The sequence below is a fragment of the Condylura cristata genome, unplaced genomic scaffold (assembly GCF_000260355.1).
Source record: "Condylura cristata isolate star-nosed mole 26May11 unplaced genomic scaffold, ConCri1.0 scaffold00019, whole genome shotgun sequence".
NCBI lineage: Eukaryota > Metazoa > Chordata > Mammalia > Eulipotyphla > Talpidae > Condylura > Condylura cristata.
Window position 1 is genome coordinate 32,634,656 of NW_004567120.1, and position 22,580 is coordinate 32,657,235.

The window sequence follows — 22,580 nt, forward strand, 5'->3', positions numbered from 1 at the left end:
TCTGAAAGGCTGCAAGTTGTAGTTTTGTTTTGATCGGCAAAACTGACCTGAGTTGGCTTGGATGAGAAAGATAAAGGAGGATTCGCAGAGGTGGATTCGCAGAGGTAATTAAGAAAAAGACGTTCCTTATTTTCCTTCTAGGCTTGGAGGTGAAGAATCTCAGCATTAGGGACCAGGAGCATGGCTGTGAATGGGGGTGGGGGGGTAGGGGGGTATTGGGAGGGCGGGTAGGTGTCCTGCCCCACTTTTGTGCCCTCCTGTGTTAGGTATGCTGGCTGCAAAGGTGAGCACCCCAATGGTCTAAGAGCGCCCCATTTTTACTTTTCTCTCCCCCCCCCCAGTCATTTCCCTACCTAGTCGACTTGTCTGTATATGAAGGACAGCCACAAAGCTTGGAGACAACCCAATGAAGTGACTTCTGCCTCAACATGGACAAGGCACAGGAGAAAATGGAAGTAGACTTGGAGCTGCTGTCGAGTGCCACCACCAAAGAGGGCAACATCCTGAAAAGATCCAACAGGGAACCTTGGATCTGTGGGCTCGGGTGAGCTGGATTGAGATACGGAGGAGGCAAACAAGGGGTGGGTGGCCAGAGTTGGAGAGGGCGACTCCCCATAGCATTTTCACCCCTTTATTCATCCACGTTCTGCTGGTGTCCCTTGCCCTGCGGTTGGCATATTTTCGAACCTGAACATTCATCCTCTTTGACAGTCCATCAGGACCTGAAAGCAGCAACCAATTCGTGTGGAGCACTACTTTTTCTAACTTCACCCCCTGTCTTTCTTATGCATTTGAAGAAACTGAGCACTCCCACCCTTACTTCCAGTTGCGGGGCGGAGGTAGATTTTTGTCTTTGCTGCTTTGTCACCACTGACTTTGACCTCCAGCACACTCTTGAGATGGAAATGACTGTCACAAGCAAATAATATTGGGCCTTTTCTACATATAGGTTTTACTTGAACAGAAACATGATTACTTAAATTTTGTATTCAAATTGTTTGATATTGCCCCCAACTTGTTTCTTGGTGGTGGGAGGGTGGTTTGAAAAAAAAAAAAACTTACACTTTTCTTTAATGTGCAAAGCATATATATGCATAAAATACATACACAGATATGCAGTATATCTGTGGTATTAAAATTTCGTGGGAATGTTCAAGAGAGGGAGCACTGGGGGAGGAAGGTGCCTAAAAAGGTGCCTGAGTGGGCTGATAATGAAAACAAAGATTTAGAAACATTGCCCTAACTGATAGCTAAGTGTTATTTCTGTACATATCTGAAGTTCTGGCAGTACTCAAGCTTATTTCTTAAAATGGAATTTAAAAGTGAGATACTGGATCTCACATCCCAATATATAACACTTTCTTCATACATTGCAAAGATATTTGAAAAATTGATACCAAATGATAGATGCAATTCACAAGTAGGAAGGAACTCAGATCAGATCTGCTCTCAATATTCAGCATATGAAGAAACCGAGGTCCCTAAACCCCTAAAAAGACACAGTTGTAGGGCCAAGGAATCTGTGTCTCCTGAGCTAGTGCTTTGTCCACCGTTAAGCAGCATTTAAGCTAGTGAACGCTAAACAAAAGCAGTTTTCTGGCTACTTGAGTAAGAGAGTGCATTTCCATAAAAATGAAAGCAAACTTAAGATTGATCAAAAAATAATATTCCCTTTTAAATAAGCAGATAGGAATATAGGCTGGGGGGGCTCAGCATGTTGTATTGAGAACAACACCATAAATTCAGGCTTTTACTCTAAGCCTGTTGTGAGTAAACTGTTACGGTCCCACTCTGTTAGAAGAAAGCAGTTGGGGAGAATGTTTTTATAGCAAGGGTTTATGAATGAAATACACAGCATATAGATGATAGAAGAATGTGTTTGAAGGAGAACATGGACCCTGTTTAATAAGTACTGGGGAAGGGAACCAGGCCTGCCTTGCCCAGTCCCCAAAGTCCTGGAAGCAATGAGAAATCATAGTTAATGTCTTTATACTTCTGTAAATGATTTAAATTTTTAATTTTGTTATATCAGAAAATAGTTAAGAGTGTTGAATTCTGTAGTTTAAGAACTTATAGTGAGGAGTTCATACCTTGTGGTCCTGTTGTATGAAGTGGAACTTGTACAGAAAAGTGAGGGTAGTTGCATATTAATCAAGTACAAGTTGAAGATAAGGACACACCACAATGTGGACAAAGCCCGAAGGCTTGTCTATTAAAAAGAAGTAACATAGGAATGGTAGACAACATGCCTGAGGTCAGGGAACATTCCCAAATGATCTCCTTAGGGCATAATTTGTGCTCATGTGACCAGACTAGTATATAGGCATAGAAGTCACACTGCAATAAGAAAAATTTAGAGTACAATTACATTGAGTTTTAGTGCAATTTGTTTTCACCTTGGTTCTCTTCAGGTGTACATGTACTGTTCACTTTAATCATTTTTTCCCCTAGTTGGGCCTCCAGCACTTGCTTCCTTGTCTCACTAAATATTGTTATACTTAAGTAATTTTCCAGTTTTGTTTGATGCTTCCTCTATGTAAAGACTCTCAGTCTCTTTTTGTACCAGGCTTTGTTTGTAAAATCAGTTCCTTAATGGCAACATTGATACAAGTATTACTGCTTTTAAGAAGTTGCTGTACTGTTCTGTGTACATCATGTATTAATAAAAAATATCAATGTCAAAAATTTTGAACCTCTTGGTTCTTTATACTCTTTAGTCCTTTATAGGCTGACTGCACTACTGGTGTCATTAAACTTTATTTAAAGGTAGTAGATTTTTCTACTAATTCTCTGATGCTTATTCAACTTAGAGATTAAGTTCTTGGATTTCTGACTGTGCCTTCTCCCCTTAAGCAACTTTAGCCTGATCCTTCCTTTAATCTGTTACTGCCTCAATTCTATTTGAAAGGCAAACTACTCCTGGGGGTCAAATTTGGCCTGCTGCTTGGTTTTGTAAATAAAGTTTTATTGGGACATAGGTATGCCTATTTGTTTACTCATTGTTCATGGTTACTTGCTCACTATAAAGGCGGTGAGTAGTTGCAATAGAGATTGTATGACACACACAGCTCAAAAATTTACTCTCTGTCCTATTGCAGAACAACTTTGCCAACCATCTGGTTTATTAAACTCTTAAAGATCTGAAAGAATAGTGACCCTGAACAGTGACTGTTTTGGGAATATAACTGACAGCTGCTTACTGATCATTTAATGTGGCACACTGAACAGTTACTTAAATTACCTTTTCCTTTTTGCAAGTTTATAGCACTTTACTCAGTTCTAGATATCACATAGGATTTTTATGAACTCATGTTGAGTGACTTATGCTAACTGAAGTATATGCTGTTGCAATTATTTCTTTCACTGTTTATAAAAAAGAGCAAGCAAGCGCTTGAGGGGGAATATAATAGCCAGCTTTAAAAATTATCCCCACAGGGCCCTCCCTGATGGTGGAACAGGTTAAAGCACAGCACTATGAAGCTATCCACAGCCACTGCAGCACAAGTTCGATTCCTGGCCAGGGAGGTAGCCCACATGGTGTGGCAGACCTCTCCTGACCCACCAGCTGCTCCCCTCAGCAGTGTATTTCAGTGGATCGGCCTGTTCTGCTCCCCACTCTGTCTCTGGTGAACCCTCTCACCCCCCACACCTCTGGCCTGTACCCCAGTCCTGTATGCATAAATAAATAAATCTTTTTAAAAAATCACCCCCCACAGAAAAGATAGTAGAAATATATAACTCGTTAGTGTCCCTCCGACTTCCTTATACATATGTCCTCTCATAAAAAACATTGAGTTACTGCCCGTTCTATGCAAATTACCACACAGCAAAGTTGTATCTTAAGGCTCAAAAAGCTTCTAACATAATAAACAAATATATGGTAGAGTAAGATCTGTACTTAGGGAAGGAAAGAAAGTGCTAGGGGACTTCAAAAAAAGAGATGACAATGGGGTTGGTGAAGATGAAAGGAAAAGGTTCTAGGTGAGGTAGTGTTTGAAATGAGTCCTTACTAATCAAGCAGCTGCAGACTGCAAGAAGGGGCTCGAGAGCCAGAACAGCATTCTAAGTATATGGAATGAGCTTCAAGGCAAAAATGATTAAGTGTGTTCTAGAAAGTTGGTCAACTGCCTGCCTCTCCAGCCCCCACGTTTGTCTACTGACCAGTGCTGACCCCAGGTGATGTTTGCATCAATCTATGGTTTTAAAAAGTTAAATATAGCACACTTGGGGCCCTTCCTGGTGGTGCAACGGGTAAGGACCCAGCACTGCAAGCTAGCGCAGCTGCTTCGGTGCAAGTTCAATCCCTGGCCCCGGAGGTGATCCACATGGCATGGCAGATACCTCCTGACCTGTCCGCTGCTCCCCTCAGCAGTGTACTTCGTCAGTCGGCCTGTTCTGCTCCCTGCTCTGTCTCTGATGAATCCTCTCACTGCCCCTGCACTTCCGGCTTGTACCCCAGTTCTGTATGCATAAATTTAAAAATCTTTAAAAAATATAGCACACTTGAATATGTTAATATAGTTGCCAATCATCCTTTCCTGGGCAGGACTTTACTTTATTCTGAAGTTGGTACTCCTACTTTTAAAAAAATGCCTAAATGTCCTTTCATAAATGAAACGATGGTTTTATATACATTTTAATGACCTTACTTGGTAAAAGGAAATGATAATGAACGTGTTTGTGCCAACATTTTGTTTTAAAATCGTCCTTATCCATGAATTCCAGATATCATCTGGAACTAAATCATGGAGGGCTTTGAATATCATAGCAAAGGGCATCACTAAATTTGGAAGGTACTGAGGAGAATCAGAAAGTTTGGAGCTAGAGACCAAGCTGTTCTTCAGGAAGGTGGGCCTGGCTTCCCTACTGAATCACAGTAGGGAAAGAGCAGCAGGGAGGCTCTTCTACAATTAGACTATTTCGAGTCTAATTGGAAAAGTAAAAAGACGTTTAATTGGTTTTTGGCAAGGAGTCTAGAAAGAATAAGATAGATATAAGTGAGATTGTAGAGGTAAAACCTGAAAGACCTGGCACCTGATCAAATATAGGTGGGAAAAAAAGTTAAAGATGATTTTACCTATATGAAAGGTACACAGGAATCCTCTATTCTTTTTGCAACTTTTTGTGAGACTTAAATGCTTTCAAAATAAAATACTAACAAAAAGAAGACAAAGGAGCAGATGACTTCCTTCAGGCTCATAAGCTTCAGCAGGACCAAGGCCAGGGGGGTGGGCACCATCAAAGCTGGACATACAACACTCCATCTTCAGTGGACAGTGCTGGCCCAGCTTTAGTCCGTCATTGCCATGTGGGAATATGGCCCAGTGTGGCAACATCCTGCAGTCTTTCAAAAGAAGCCAGAAATCTGGAATCTGCATTATTTATATGAAACCTCTCAGTATTTCAAGTGTGTGCAACTAATTTAAAAACATTGTAACACTGAGTAGACCAAATGTAAAAATCTCAGTTGTTAGCTCGCTATTGGCTATTCCTCTTACGTGAAAGCTTGGGAGTTGAGAGGGAATTGCTCTCAGCACACTGTAGCTCCAGTCATAAATTTAAAAGAGTTCCAGGTTAACACAGAAAGTGATGTATTTCCAAAGTCACAATAAACTATATTTATTCTTGGTGGCATGCTTAGAGGTAAAGGGGCATGCTTGAGAATTCCTTGCCTTTCAGGGAAACTGGAAACTCAACCAGAAAGGCTTTGTGTGTTTGTCTTTACTTATTTATTTACATCACCCTTCATTTTGTGCATTTTTTCATCTCGGTTGTCATGCCTGTGGCCTTCCCACCACCAATTCACCCCTGTGCCATTGCCGTCGTCCCGTGCTCTCTTCCCATCCCGATTTTGATCCTGTCCCCCTCTCCTCCCAGTAGAATGCCTCTCGTTTATAGTTGTTTGTTGTTTTTCATTTTACTTTATTACAATTGCTGTGTGTGTGTGTGTGTGTGTGTGTGTGTGTCTTAACTTCTATGTCTGCCCTGCTCTCTCCAAAGAAGCCATTTACATGAATGGCATTGCTATTTCAATATTTGAACTCTTATTTCTTATTCAAAAACTTTGTAATGGATTTTCTATGACAAATATTTTCTTTTTCTTCTTAGTAATGATTCACAAGTGTTGCATGCTGAATCATTAAAAACTAGAAGAAATAGTACAACATTTGTGACACCACACTGTCCGGTAAGAAAATAGCATAAGACTTGTTCTATTATCCTTAACAAGTGGTTCCCCACCTTGAGCGTATACCTGAAAGACTGGTAAAAATATAGACTACTGACTCTCAACCCAGAGTCCCTAACTAAGAAGGCCTGCGGCAGGGCCTGAGAATATGTATTTCAAACAAGTTTCCTCTTTGAAAAACACTCTAAACATCACTGAAGGAAACTGACTTCAGTTATGATTGTTTTGCTGCAGCAGAATTAACTTTCTAATCCCGTGTGGATTTAACATTGAGATTTATGTTTATTTATAAGACCATCTGGTTTCCAAGTTTTAGAAGAACACTCTACTTTTGAAAGGAAAGTTTACAAACTCTCTTAACCTTAGTTTTCATGCTTTTAGGTTAACAATTATCTCACCTTTATACTGAACTGGAAATAGTTTATTTTTCATGATGTTATAACATACACTCATCATCACATAAATTCATAACTCATATCTGCTCATTATCCTGTAAACATAGGGAACATGTTCCTAGATCAGTAAGCCAAAGTAAATAAATGATACACTATATGAATCTTTTTATTGAGGCAGCTAAAGCCACCTCAGCATGAGTTCGATCCCCACCTGCCCCCAAGGTCACCCACATAGCCAGCAGATCTTTCCTGACCCGCCCGCTGCTTCCCTCAGCAGTGTACTTCATCGATCTGCCTGTTCTGCTCCCCACTCTGTCTCTGGTGAAGCCTCTCACTGCCCCTGCACCTCTGGCCTGTACCCCAGTACTGTGTGCATAAATAAATAAATCTTTAAAAAAAATAACCAACACTTAGACATCAATCAGAGTAAGTAACAAAATACTACTAGAAGCAACCGAAACCAAAGGGACATTTATTGTCTCAATAACCAGAAGTCTTGAGGAAAGGACTTTCCAGAGTTGGTTAATTCGGTGTCTGAGTGATGTCTTTAGACACCCAGGTTCCTTCCATCTCTCCCCTCTGTCATCCTCAGCAACCTCAGTTACCTTTATAAGTAGTAATTAGACTCAGTGTTCAGAATCTTAGGTATAGCACGAGCTTACATATAATTACAGATGTTGAAAGTATACATATCAGTTATTAGTAGTTACCTCTCACCCCCTGTACCTCTGGCCTGTACCCCAGTTCTTGTATGCATATATAAATAAATCTTTTTTTAAAAACCATGTATTTCAATGTAGGTAAAATAGCATTTTAGAAAACAATTGCTTTGACAGAGGAGTTGAAGAACAGTGGGTTTCACTTAATGCATAAATAAAGATGTATAATTTCCAAACCTTCTAAAAATCTGTTATCTCACAATTTTTCTCTTAATTAAGTTCAAGTATTTTCTTCACCACTATCAGGAATCATTGTATTCAAACTGTTAAAGAGCAGAAACCTGAGGTCATCTTCTGATTATGGAGTCTGTGCCTTCCTTTCAAGTAACCCCTTTACTCCTGAGAACTCTGAAGTTGGCATGCCAGTTCCTCACTCTATCACTAGGAATTCCTTCCCTGGCACTTCTGTTGAATTTGGTGCAGTCCAGTCTTTTCTCTCTCCTTACCCTGCTCTATTCCAACAGAAGCAGGAGAAATGTCTCATCTTTCTGTCAAATGATTCTTCTTTTCTTGAACAATTCATCCATTATAATCTTAATAGCTACTTTTACTTATCTTATTAGGCTTTGTTTTTCACAGTGACCACTACAAACTCTAACCCCAACTTGTGGCCCACCTAGTAGTGAGAAGGATAACATGTTCCTGGCCTTGCTTTATGCCTATTCCTTCTACCCTAGATTTAGTTCATTTTCAGTATTGTCATAAGCTACCTTTACCACATTTCAGGAATTAGGCAGAGATGTCATAATGTAGCATATAACTCTTGTTTTATTTCTAGTAAATGCAGTAGGAAGTGGGCTAAATATAGTAAACCTAGGGGGCCCTCCCTGGTGGCGCAGCAGGTTAAAGCACAGCACTAAGAAGTTTCAGCCACTTCCGCATGAGTTCGATCCCCACCTGCCCCGGAGGTGACCCACATGGTGCGGCAGACCTCTCCTGGCCCCCCCACTGCTCCTCTCAGCAGTGTACTTCGTCGATTTGCCTGTTCTGCTCCCCACTCTGTCTCTGGTGAATCTTCTCACCCTCCACATCTCTGGCCTGTACCCCAATTCTGTATGAATAAGTAAATAAATCTTTTTAAAAAAAATAGTAACCCTAGGAAACTTAAAAGTTATTTTAAACAATCTACTATCTTTACAATTCTTCTCGATGACCTTGCCTTCTACCTTCATTCCAATCACTGGAGACGATGCTTGGGAGTTGGCTTCACCCAGGACCCTCCCAAACTCCTCACTCTGCCTCACCACTACCTTTGACACCATTCCTTGGCGCTGAGACTCTTGCTTCCAAGACTCACAAGCACTTTTATTCCTGAAAGTATGAGAGAAAGCACAATAGGAAATTTCCCCAAGACACTAGTGAGGTTTATTCACATTTCAGGAAACTATTTTAATATGTTGGTACATGTAGAAAAATTGTCTATGATAATGCCCTTGCAAACACCATCTGTAGGATGTCATCTTTAGGGGAGTTCTCTTTTGAAAGATTTTTTTTTCTCTAAATGGCTTTCTACATTATTACTCATATAATCATTCAAATTCAATATTTTGTCCAATATAAAAACATTTTTGTGGCTTGTAGTCCTAGTCAAGTCATACCTATTCCAAGTATTTCATAGTATATCCCTGTTGAGGTCATCAATTTCAGTTAGGCAGTCTTCTCCGGATTTCCTGGATAAAGTTTTTCAGAAAAAAATTCTAAACATTTGCCTAAAACTAAACCAGTTCTTTCCCATCCCTTAGATATCAATTAAAGATAATCTCTTCTAGGAAGTCTGTCATAATTAGAACAGTTTGTCACACCAAGCATTTCTCTCTTTTTAAAAATAACATATCATAATACAACAAAACTGTCATAATTTCTGTAGATAGAGTATATGGATGTATAATTAGTTTAGGTAATATGTTTTTCCATTTAGGTTATAAAACTTAAGTGTTTTACATTCTTTATTGAGAACTTTTTGGACATTTGAATGATGACAATACATGCATCAGTAGCATTAATTAACCTCCGTAAAATTCTGCTTGTTCATAAGGATGTGTGTTTGTCTGTTTGAGGGGTTTTGTTTTGAAGGGAAACCTAAATTTTTCAGATTTGGTACATGCCATTCCATAACTTCTCAGTGATCAATGCTAATAAAGGGGAGCATTCGGGGAGAATATTCAGAACTGTATATAACTCATATTTTCTACTTGCTTTGGAAAGTAATTATTTTTACAGTATGTCTTAAGAATGTGCATAAAACTACTTTTTAAACTACTAATAATATCTAATATTAGAAAACCACAAGGCTCTCATGGAAAGTACAAGCTCATTGGAGAACAGATTAAGGACACATCCTTATGACTCAGAAGTTCAAAATCTGTGAATACATATCCTAAACAATTCATTAAGGTTATGTACAAAGACTAGTTTAAATATTGTTCACAGTATATGAGCTATCACAGCATCATTTATAAGATGAGCCAAAATGTGGCAACAGGATGAATGTCCAACAAGGAGTAGCTTCAATGAATCTTCATTATCTAGGTTTGAATCCCAGATCTAGCAATTACCCACTGCATGACCTTGGGCAAGTTGCTTAATCTCTCTGGCCTCATTTTTCTAATCTTTAAAATGGAGACATTATTAATAATGTTGTGAGAACTGAGTGAGACAAAATATGTGTGGCACATAACAAGTGCTTATTATTATGGTACAGTATATAATGATAGATACATGTAGCATGCATTTGTACAAAACCTATAGAATACACAACACCGATAGTAAACTTCAATGTTAACTATGGATTTTGGGTGATAATCATGTAAGTTCATCTGTTATAAGAATTTACATCCTTGTATGGCTTTTAACAAGGGGGGAGCCTCTTTCTGTGTGTAAATGAGAACAAGAGAAATATTTGTACCTTCTGCTCAATTTTGCTGTGATCCTAAAACTGCTTCCAAAAATAAACATCTAATAAAAATTAGTTAAAATAACAGGCCAGATAGGGAAAAGAATGAAGAATAGGTAACACATCCTAGTTTTATAAATCTACCACATATAATCCAAGTTGTTGTTTATAGCTAATTAAACATTGAATTCTAGAAGTGTTTGATGATGGTGGTAGTAATGGTAGAAGTGATAGTAATAATCACCATTGACTGAGCATATGCTATGTGTGAGATGCTGTGCTAAGCATATTACATGCATTATGTTCATTGTTGCATTTAATATAAATATAAATAGATGCTTGAAAGAGCAGCTCTTCATATTGTTTGTAACACTATCCCGTATATCCCGTATAGCAGCAAATCATACAATCATTATATATATATCCCGTATAGCAGCAAATCATACAATCATTGTATCCCTTGAATGTAAATATTATCAAGAAAAGTTTGCCTGACTTTTGTCAGGCCTCAGGAGAATTTTTTTTGGAAAAGCCATCTGGAATGCGGTTAGTATAAGCCAGTCCAAGTTCCTGGTCATTCTGTAGTCTATAACTCTTCCATTCTTCTTTTTATTTATTATTTTTTTTTTTTGGTACTAAGGATAGTGGCTTATTTTTTTTTTTAAGATTTATTTTATTTATGCAGACTGAATGGGGGTACAGGCCAGAGGTGCAGGGGTGGTGAGAGGATTCACCAGAGACAGAGTAGGAAGCAGAACTGGCCGACTGACAAAGTACACTGCTGAGGGGAGCAGTGGGTGGGTCAGGAGAGGTCTGCCACGCCATGTGGATCACTTCCAGGGCAGGGATCGAACTCATGCTGAAGTGGCTTTAGCTTCTTAGTGCTGTGCTTTAACTTGCTGCACCACCAAGGAGGGCCCACTTCTGTCTTTTTACCTTTCTTTTGGATAGAAACTGAACCAGACTCAGTGGTGATGAATATCTGAGTATGTCTATTCCAAAAGTAAATGGAAGGCACTGTTAGGTACCATCTGCTCCTCTATGTGTACCAAAGTAGGTAATTTTCCCGCAGTTCAAACTTTTTGAGTGTGATACTCAATCTCCAGTGTCTTCATTCTCTTGGCCTCAGGGTCTTCTATTCTGCTCACATGGGACTAATAATCTTTCCTAAAACATGCCAGGCACTTTTGTCTTTCTTTGCTTAGGCTGTCAAACTCCTCATTCTGCAAATGCCAGTTCCAATGCTGCCCATACTTTTCTTATCTCGCACCCCTACGCCCATTCACTTAGTCCTGGTTTTTCATTCCTACCCTGCTTTGCCTCCACCAAGCACTCATTTCCTTTTCTTTTATACAACATTTGCTTCATGTCTGGATTATAAGGTCTCTGCAGATAATAACTCTGGCTTTTTTCTTTTCCAGTTTAATCTCTCCTTCCTCTCTGAACAGGATAGTTTCTTAAATCTTATAAAGAGTCGATAAGTATTGAAATACTTGTTAGCCCTGTTTAATGATAATGACATGTTATGGTGAATTTTAACAGTAATTTATACGGAATACATTTCCAGCTATCCACATATACATTTTCTATTTTGACTTTTACAACTTTGGCTGTTTCCTCCACTTTCCAGTAAATGATTAGAAAAAGCTAAACAATTTTACTATTTTCTTAAGCAAAAGATAATTAGCGAGTTAATATGCCCCTTCAAAAGTCATGATACATTTTAAAACCTAATAAATCCAGACTCTCTACATTGTAAAAACATTCATCCTACATATTCTTGTGCCCACACACCAACCTATCCTACCTGCTACCTTCTTGGCCACCACCAACTGTTGCTTTGTGTTAGAAGCCCGAGACCCATGTTTTCTCACTCTTTCTGATCTGTTCTTCAATCTGACTCTCCTTCATTCCTTCCTTTCTCATTCAGACCCTCATTATCATGTATGTATGAATCCTATGACCCTGTTTTGAGTCCCTCTCCTTCCTCCCTCAAAATTATTCTTTGTATTCTGGTTGGGCTGCCTCTAAAACCCATGTGATCTTGTTTAAAGGTGAAATACCTTTGAGTGTTAATTGAGAGTTAGCAGATCACTTTTCAAAACATATACATATTGATTCATTGTTTTATACTTGAAACTAATATGTTACATATCAACTCTACCTCAATAAACAAATTTCATCCAAGACATTTTAAGCTCTCAGTGGGAGTGTTGTTGGGGTACCTACCCCAATATACTGCACTTACTTGGAGCTCCATCTTCTTCTATTCGTGGGTAGTGATGGAATTTTTGGTTTGGTAAAGTTATCATTTTATGTAATGCATCAACATAATAAAATCTACTTATCAGAAACAATAGAACAGCCACCTCCTCCTTTCCTGTAGCTGAGGAATATTGTTACATCAGACAAACTAGAGATAAACGAATGCAACATTATGATTAACAGGTAGAGAAGTTGTCTTATTTTGAAAGTGAGAAGAAATAAATTCTGTCATGGAGTTGTTTGTTGATATTCAGTACTTATGTAACAAAAAAGGCGTCTGATTAAGCTGAAATTATTATCCCTCAGATACTATGATATTACTTTACTTCTAGATAAAGTTCTTGGTGATCAACTTGAAGAAATGATGAAAAAATTAAGATAAATGAAAGTCCATCAGGTCTTAGTCCACGTAGTGCATGTGTAGGCAGAAGGTGGAGTCTTTTGTTATAAAGATGAATTGATACACAATCTCCCACTGGAAAATCAAAGTCATCCACTTTGACCATTTGATCCTGTGGGATTCCACAGAAATAGTTCAAACCACAATAATGCCATTCTTGCTGACATTGCAGAGACCCAGTAGACTACAGAGGGGGAGGAGTAGGAAGAGGAAGAACTCCACATCTTTAGAATCTTAAATTAAAGATGTATGAAATGTCCCTCACTCTAGCTTTACCTCCTCCTCAAACTCGGCTCATGACTATATGGAAATTTAAAAAACAAAACAGAAAATCTTTGAGGTTGAAGAACTTGGGGTGTCTGTGTTTTAGGTTTACTGTTGGGCACATAGGCCAATGTCCAACAACTACAATTTGGTTTGAGCCAATTTCTCCCCAAAACTGACTTTCTGGCCATATGCCATGGCGTGTACCATGATGTTTCAGCCACCCTGAACGCGCCTCTGCCTGAGCGTCTCTCTCTACTCGCTGAAATGCTCTGCCTCCTCTTCTCTATCTAATGACTTCCTAACCCCTCTGTGAAGCCTTCTCTAATACCGCAAGCCAGTTATCTCTCTCTGACTGCCCACAAATAATACCTCTGTTCTGGCACTTACTATGGCCTACTTTCCTCTACCTAGACTTTGAATTTCTCAAAGACTGAAAAAGGTCCTACTTTTAGATCCTCAGCCTAGCACAGTGTTTTTAGCATATGGTAGGTGCTCATTAAATCTTTTTGACTGCACAACTCAATGTCCTCTTTAAGATACAATGTTAATACAAAGTAAGGTAAATTCACTACCTGTTCTTTCAAGAGGTAACAAGGATGCAAGAACATAAATTCTAAAGGTAATTTTCAAGACTCATTTTACATTTGGCTTTCAATCCCTCCATTCTTTCATTTTTCTCTTATCTGGGTCCTCAAAGCTTTGAGAAAAGACGAAAAGAAAAAAAAAAGAGAAAAGGCCTAGACAACAAGTCTCTGAGTAAGCAAGAGTAAAAATATGCTGTACTACTTGAAAGTGACTGTCTTAGGTCATTCCACACTATGAAAGTTTGGTTTCTCCAAGTAGATTCCAAGATATTTGTTGCAGTTATTGTATGCTTCTTTTGTACACTTGGAAAGTTAGCTGCTGACTTAATGACTTTCAGTCTTTTCTGCGCAGTGCCTATCACTAAGCTTTAATGATGGGCTTAAACTGGCAAGAAATGAGGTGATTTCAAGATCTAGTGCTTTGGAAAGGGAAAGATAAATAAAATGTTTTATTCTTGTTTTGCCCATATTTCTTACGTTAACAGATAATCTTGTTATTTTTAGTGTGTGTGTGTGTAGGGAAAGAGTGAGAAACTTGATTAATTTTCAGTTAACATTCAATTGGAGTTTTGATTTTTTAAAAATTTGAAACATGCATTAAGCACTCATATTTTAGATAATTCAACAGTGACATAATTTAGAAATAATTAATTAAAACATTAAGACAAGCTTAACTTCTCTGTTTTAAATTTAAATTTTTACCACCTTCTCCCTTTCAGACTTCTATTCGTCGTCTTCAGCAAATCAAACAGGTAAGAATATCTTCAATATGAACATCTGCACATTTAAAAAATTAGATTTCATTTTATTTTTAAAAATATGTCTGGTTCAGTAATTCTGAGAAAGGTCACGTTTGATTAAGTTTTTAATTCTAGGAATGGCTTCTCTAAAGCAAAACAAAACCAAAAGGAACTAAGAAACCCTGTGTTTATTGGGTTAATAGCTATTTTAATAAATTGTTGGTTTCCAAAAATACCGTGTACTCTTACTTTGAATCTAGCTTCTTTGGGAATCTCAAGAAGACTGTATATAAAAATTAATTTTCAAGTTTTTTAAAACCCCTCAGATCTGACAGATGAAAATGATCTGTGTGTGATTGTTCTGTGTCACTTCTTTGTGATCTGAGTTCAGGGACATTCTGTACTTCACTGGCTTATGTTTTGTGCATGCGTGTGTGCGTGTGCGTGTGTGTGTGTTTGATAGCAAAAGCATAAAACAGAATTAAACCTTTTAATTATCCAAGGATTAGCTACAGAACTCAGAAGGTCAAATCACCACTCCACCACAGGTGGTGGGATTTATCTTGACACAACTACAAGTAGACTTATTCAAGGGGGTGGTGCTTAACTATTAAGAAGCATTTATTATTTTCTTAGCATTATAATAGATACCCACATCTGGGGTCACATTTCCTCTCACAACATCCTTGTAAGGTCAGGAACTAAAGGGTGGGGAAGTTTAGTAATGAGTCCAATGTCCAGAGTTACTGGGTGTCAGAGCCAAGATTTAGTCCCAAATAACTGAATTCTTTCCCATCTTCCCTTTCCCTGCTTTGACAGCACAAAAGCCATAGTGTCTTGTAATCCTGGCCTCAGTACCTCCAGCTACAGCTTCCCTTTCCTTGCTCCCTCTCACCCCTATTCCCTAGAATAAAAACATTGATTTATTATTAGTGGATAAAATACTCTTACTCTCTTTGTCTTTGTGATTGTATATTTTAGAAAGTCTTAATTGACTGAATCTAAAACTAGAAGTCACAGCAACTCTGGCTTATCTGTGCAGTTTGATTTGGTTTGGTTTCTTGGACTTCCCCAAAATTTATAAATTGACTGTATATCGCTATTTGATATGAAATTTGAAATAAAGACTAATATAACTTTGGTTAGTAATATGAACTATAAAGAAACTTATTTCTCTGGTGACAAAATATATATTGTAGACATTCAAAATGAAATGTAAGTAGAAAATGAGTGAAACAGGAGAAAAGAAATAACATTCACTTTCAATCTAGGTACGGAGTGATGAAAAATTAAGACTTATTTTTAGTAGTTTTATGGTCTCATAGATATCTTTAGTTGTGTGTTTCATTACATGCATTCTATAACCATTTTTTTTGCTGTTGAACTGATAGAAATGTGCATTTTATTATATTCTGAATGTTCACTCTAATAATATGAATGAAGGCATTCACCTGATTTTTCAGTGAAATGGGGGGAAATAATAGCTATTTTAGGGGGCACAATTGAACACTTTGCTCATAGTATTTTGCTTTGTAGCCACACCTTTTTTTCCCTGACTTGTTAGATAGCATTTAAAACCATTGGTACTCAGTAAGAAGTTGTCTTTCTCTGTAGTATCTTAAGTAAAATCAATTTTTAAAATTATCCACTTCTAGCATCCCTTGTGTTTAAATCTTCACAGATACCAACTTTAGTAATATACATTGCAGTCTTCTTTTTATCTTACCTACACTGGATTGATTAAAGAGGGTTTAACACAAATGAAAGGAAACGTGATGAGATAAAACCTGTTAAGATACATTATACTGCCTAGAAACCAGGCATGATTATGATAGGGAAAATTTAGATATTATCTGTTATAGATGAAGTGTGTTGGAGCATTTTCTTTTGCCTGCCAGGTTTCACAGTTGGTCTAACGGACTTCACCATTTTTAATCTAATAAAACAATGGCATTAAGTTTCTATGATATGATTTTGAGTTTTCCGTGGCACTGCTCAATACGTAGTCTCTTTTATAAAGAAATGTTCTCTAAGAGAATAGCCTTGTTTGTTTTAGAAGTGATTTTTATTTTACTTTACAAATGCTTTCATACTTTCAACAATCATTTATTGAGTACTGTGCCGGCACTGGGCAGCTGAATTCTTTCCGGCATACTCCCCTTCAGAGAGCTAAAGTGGGTAATTTAGTATTTACATTGTTTCCTTGAATTTTAAAAAGCTTAAAGCTAACTTTAGTACTAAAGTGCAGCAACTATCCTTACCCTATGTTTATAGCATACAGGTGTCCTTGACAGTTACATGGCCCTTAACCTTTTATCCTTATTTTAGTGATCATTTCATTAGAAACAATCTCAAATTTGTTTTGGAAATAGGGAAAATATAACTGATAAAAGAGAAGTGTCTTCTACTAACAATGCTCAAAAGAACTAATGTTGACTGATACTTCAACTTTTTAAAAAGTTTTTATTGAAATAATGGTGCAGTATAACATTATATTTTTCCAGTGTCCATTATTATAAATCAGTGTTTGCATATACTACACTAAGTTCACCACTAAATGTTCAATTCTGGTGTGCCACAGACCTCTCCTGCCTAGCCCACTGCTCCCCTCAGCAGTGTACTTCGTCAGTCAGCCTGTTCTGCTCCCCAGTCTGTCTCTGGTGAATCCTCTCACCACCCCTGCACCTCTGGCTTGTCCCCCAGTTCTATATGCATAAATAAATAAATCTTAAAAAGCAAACAAACCAACAAAAATTTCAGTTCTACCCTTCATACAATTGACCCCTTTTACCCCACATATCCCACCCCCCCATCCCATTCCCTTTTGGTAACCACTAATTTGGGTCTCATAGTCTAAACTTTTTTTTTTAATTTGTTTTACTTAGTTCATTTGTTTGCTTTGTTTCTTTTTGTAGCACAAATGAGTGACCTGATGTGGTGTTTGTCTTTCTCCATTTGACTTTTCATGAATAGAACAACAAGCAAAATTCTGTCCAAGTTCTAGGGAAACTTGTTCTTATTGATTGAGTTACAAAATACTTAGAGCTTCTCACAAGAAAACATTTACATAAATATTAAATGGGAAAATTATACTAACAATTACATTTGGCTGAAGTTACTGATATTCCATTGCTTTAAAAAACTGATTAACTTTTTAACCTACCTTGCCCAATTTCCCTCATTTTTTCATAACGGCATCAAAACAGTTATAGTCACACAGTTTGAAAGCTCGAAGCTCTATGTTTGGGTCCTCCCTGGTGGTACAGCGGGTTAGGATGCAGCACTGCAAGGTGGCTGCAGTCGCTTCAGTGTGAGTTCGATCCCCAGCCCCGGAGGTGACTCACATGGCACGGCAGACCTCTCCTGACATGCCCGCTGCTCCCCTCAGCAGTGTACTTCATTGATCTGCCTGTTCTGCTCCCTGCTCTGTCTCTGGGAAGCCTCTCACCACCCCTGCACCTCTGACTTGTACCCCAGTTCTGTATGAATAAATAAATCTTTTTTTTTTAAAGCTCTATGTTCATCTTTAATCCTTATTTTCTACTGTATCCAATTAGGCATCTAATCCTATTAATTCTTCCTTGACAACATCTGCTTTGTTCCCACGGCCACTTCCTTCTGTCCTTTGAGTCCAGATTACTGCAATAATATTCTAATACATTTCCTATCTTTGCCAGTTTAATCTGACTTCCACAAACAACACCAACATAACTTTCTAAAACTACATTTTCAACTTTTTCTCTCCTCTGCAAAGCTCAGAGTGGCTTCCCATTCCCTACTGAATAAGAAGAAGAAAAATAATAAATAGCTAGGTTGTATTTGCACTATGAGCCAGGTACTGGGATGAGAACTATACTAATAGCTCCTTGTCATTGTTATCATCATCTTCATATGGATGAAGAAACTGAGACTCAGGTTAAGTTGCTTGTCTGAAGTTACACAGGTAGTAAGTTAACAAAGCTGGGATTTCACCAACAATTGTTATTTTCCATATACTTTAAATAATAGCTAGTGTCATTGGTAGGATTTAGTATCTCATTTTGCTTTTGATGTGCATTTCTCTAATGGAAAATGATTCAAGGAATTTTCATGTGTTTATTGGTCGCTTGTATATCTTTTTTGAAGAAATTTCTGTTCAAATCATTTGTGCATGTCTTGATTGATTTGTCTGTATTTGTTGTTATTTTTGAATTGCAGGAATTCTTTATATATTCTATATATTAATCCCCTGTTACATATATGATTTGCAAAAAACTTCTCCAATTCTGTGATTGTCCTTTTACTCTCTTGATAGCCTCTTTTTATGCATTAAGTTTTAATTTTTTATGAAATCCAACTTAATTTATTTTTTCTTTTATTATCTATCCTCTTGGTATCATATTCAAGAAATCATCACTAAATCCAGTGTTGGGAATCCTTTGCCCTATTTTCTTCTAAGAATTTTATATTTTTAGGTTTCATTTTGAGTTAATTTTCATATATGCTATAAGGAAAGGTTTCAATGTCATTTTTTTACATGTGTCTGCTCATTATTCCCAGCACCATTTGTTGAAAAAAACTATCCTTTCAACCTTTGTTGAAAAAAATCAACTGACTATATATACAAAGTTTTTTGTTTGGACCATTCTATTCCATTGTCTATATATCTGCTCTTGTGCCAGTATCACACTGTTTTGATTACTGTAGCTCCTTAGTATGCTCTAAAATTACAAAATGTGATTTATCCAAGTGTATTCTTCTTTTCAAGATTTTTTTTTTTTGACTATTCAGGGTCCCTTGAGATCCCATGTGAAATTTAGGATGGGGTTTTCCCTTTCTCCAGAAAATGTCTTTGAGATTTTCATAGAAATGGCACTATACTTGTAGATTACTTTGAATAGTATTGCCATCTTAACAATAATAAGTCTCCCAATTGATAAACACAGGCTGTGTTTTCATATGTGGGTTATTTTTAAAAATATGTGGGGCCTCCCTGGTGGTATAGGGATTAAGTCTCAGTGCTATCACCACTATGGACTGAGTTCGATCCCCAGTCAGAGAGCTGATCCACAAATGGCACAGCAGACCTCTCCTATCATACCAGCTGCTCCCCTTAGTAGTATGTTTCAGTAAATCTGCCTGTTCTCCTCCCCATTTCATCTCTGGTGAATCCTCTTACTTACCACACCTCTGGCCTACACCCTAGTTCTTCTATTCATAAATTAAAAAAAAAACAAGCAAACAAATAAATAAGTCTTTAAAAATATATATAACTGTGTGGCTCTCTCTGGTGGTGCAGCAGGTTGGAGCGCTGCACTGCGAATCTAAGCCAAGCCATGGCCCCTTCATTGCAAGTTCTATCCCTGCCCTGCAGGTGATCCACATGGACCAGCAGACCAATCTTGTCTCACCCATTGCTCCTCCTAGCAGTGTACTTTGTTGATCTGCCTATTCTGCTCCCCATTCTGTTTCTGGTGAATCTTCTTGCCATACCTATACCCCATCTTTGTATGAATAAATAAGTAAAATCTTTAAAATAATATATATTACTATATGAAAAATAATAATTTCATGTTCTTAAAAAATCAAACAATATGGAAAAGTACAAAGACTGAAAGAATAAATTACCCACATCTCACTACCCATTGATTAGTTATTGTTATATTTTGGTGATCATTCTTCTGAATATGTCTCCTTTACAATTTTACATGAACAGAGAATTTTTTTATTTAATACATATTTTTCAGTGTCAATGACTAGATTTAAATCATTTTTTAACTAACGTCCATACTAATAAACATTTACTTTACTTGGGATTTTGAGTAATATTTGTTAGTATCATAGTATTCATGATAGGAAAATAGTATATTGACTGCTTGATATTTTCTCTTTTGAGTGAAGAAACATATAAAATATAATCAGCCCCTATATAGCTTATGGACTATAATGTATAAGTAGTATGTAATAAATAATACCTTGGGATAGTAGGTTCAGTAAAAAAAAAAAAAAAAAAGAGCCAGATACTTGTTTAGAATTCCTTGTATACTCTAGTTCATCTGAAATCAAACTTTATAAAGCCCATAGGAACAGTACATTCAGTTTATTCCCATGTTTCTGCCTTTCAGGAAGAAGCCATGGATTTAGTAAACAGAGAAGTAGCGCATGAGTGGTGAGTATTATACTTGGAAGTAAATCATTTGTATGTTCAGTTACATCTTACCTTTTAAATCAGCAACTTACAGCGCTGATGTCTTTTCTTTTGCAGGGAGGTACAAGCATCAATACATATAAGTCGGTCTTGGGCAGAACATTTGAACCTGGTATGGTATTAACACTTCAATTTACAGAAAATTTGAAATTTTTACTCAGTGTTGGCACTGCCTAGTTTCCTTTCAAATGAGAGCTAGAAACCTAAGCTGTTTGAAAACAAATTATATATGTTGCATAAAAGAGTTCTAATTGTTCTTCAGAAACTGTTTATGACTTCCCCGTAAAAATAATTATCATTGTTTGAAAGTAGGGTTCAAAGGAAATAGATGCAAAACCATCACTGTTGTAGATCTACTTCCTCTCTGCTCTAGTGGGCCTAAAAAAGTTCAGTTGTGCTGGTTAAAATGCCTAGATGACAAAATAAATGATTGCACTCTCCTACATAATTTATTAACCCAATAGAATTTTAAACCACAGATGATGGATTTACTAGGTCAATGCTTTATTTCCATGCCTTTAACACATATACTCCCACTAGCATTTTAACATCTAGCCTTTAATTTAAACTTATGGAATTGAGTTACATCCCTTGTTTACATTTTTTAGTGTTTCTGTTTACATTATGGTTACTTAGTTGTGGTAATTCAATGATGTTTAGGGCTTCTTTCCATGAACATTGCAGATCATGACAATAAAAACTGAGGTGAAATTTGAGTAGAAGAGATTTTGGTTTGATGTCAAATTCCAGATCTGTGGATTATTAGATAAGGAAATGGGTCATCAACAGAAGCAGTAGCATCTTATTTTCCTTTGAACCCAAAGTGCCTTAGAAGACATCTTTGATTTTGGATTAAGTCCTGGAAAATGAGATAACCTCCAGCACTTATCACATTTCATATTTTGGTGCTAATAGGACTTATAGATGCTGTTGGATTTGCTTAAATGACCTAATTCTAATTACTTTTGGCACTGGAGTAAGTGAGTGGATGAGAGCGTGAATCTGTGTGTTAAGAAGAACCAAGAGAACATGTGTCTTGGAAAAGAGCACATTTTTAAGTCTTGAATTACGCAGTATTGATTTTGTCTGCATAAAACTTATGAACATTTCTTTTAGCTGCAGTTATTTTTTGTTTTAGGTCTAACCAAATCCTTCTTGATCCTTTAGTGGACATAGTACTGTAGTTTTCAATAGTAGGTGAAAGTTCAAACCCAAAGAGAAACATTTAAATTTAGGGTTAGTGTATATAATAGGTTTTGTCAACACTGAGTATGTGCCCACTCATAAATCGGACACACTCAATGTGTCTGATTCTGAATGACAGCTCTCCCTTCCTTCTCATTTCATAAACTGTTATTTACATATAACAAAAGCCACCAACTTTGAAGGCAACAGCTGCCTCCCTAAGTAATTATCAAGTAAGTAGTTGGTGCTACAACTGTGTTGCTTTCTGCTTATACAGAGTGACCATAACTTAGAGCAACCATCTGCCATAAAGTGTGCCGATTCAACTCCAGTATCCCCAGCTTCTTCCATCAGGGGGACTGGGAAGGTAAGAAAGGAGTGCCTAAAAACCCATGTCCTTTGGAATACTTCTGGAATGTTAATGTTTCCCCACCCAAATCTTATGGGGGATATGTTTTGTTATAATGTGTCCGATTCTGAATGACAGCTCTCCCTTCCTTCTCATTTCATAAACTGTTATTTACATATAACAAAAGCCACCAACTTTGAAGTATGCAGTTTTATGAATTTGGTGATTTCTGTGCCATCTTGTCACACAACCATAATCAAGGCCTGGAACAGTTCCTGTACTCTAAACTATTCCCTCTTGGTTTTTTACTCTTAATCTTCTCCCTGCCCCCCACCCTAATAATCCACTGATTTGCTTCCTGAGAAAAGTGGTGGTTTTAAAACCTCTGTTCCAATTTGGTTTTAGCAGT

At 37.3% G+C, this 22,580-nt stretch overlaps 1 protein-coding gene across 1 annotated transcript in view; it reads left to right on the forward strand.

The window, feature by feature from the left end:
* Positions 1 to 22,580, forward strand: part of LOC101627333 (protein FAM122C) — a 57,218-nt gene continuing 34,638 nt past the window's right edge. The window contains 6 exon segments of the mRNA XM_012727078.1: positions 1 to 104; positions 342 to 544; positions 6,109 to 6,187; positions 14,430 to 14,462; positions 20,555 to 20,598; positions 20,695 to 20,749. Coding sequence (XP_012582532.1) covers positions 429 to 544; positions 6,109 to 6,187; positions 14,430 to 14,462; positions 20,555 to 20,598; positions 20,695 to 20,749 — 327 coding nt within the window. The 5' untranslated portion in view covers positions 1 to 104; positions 342 to 428.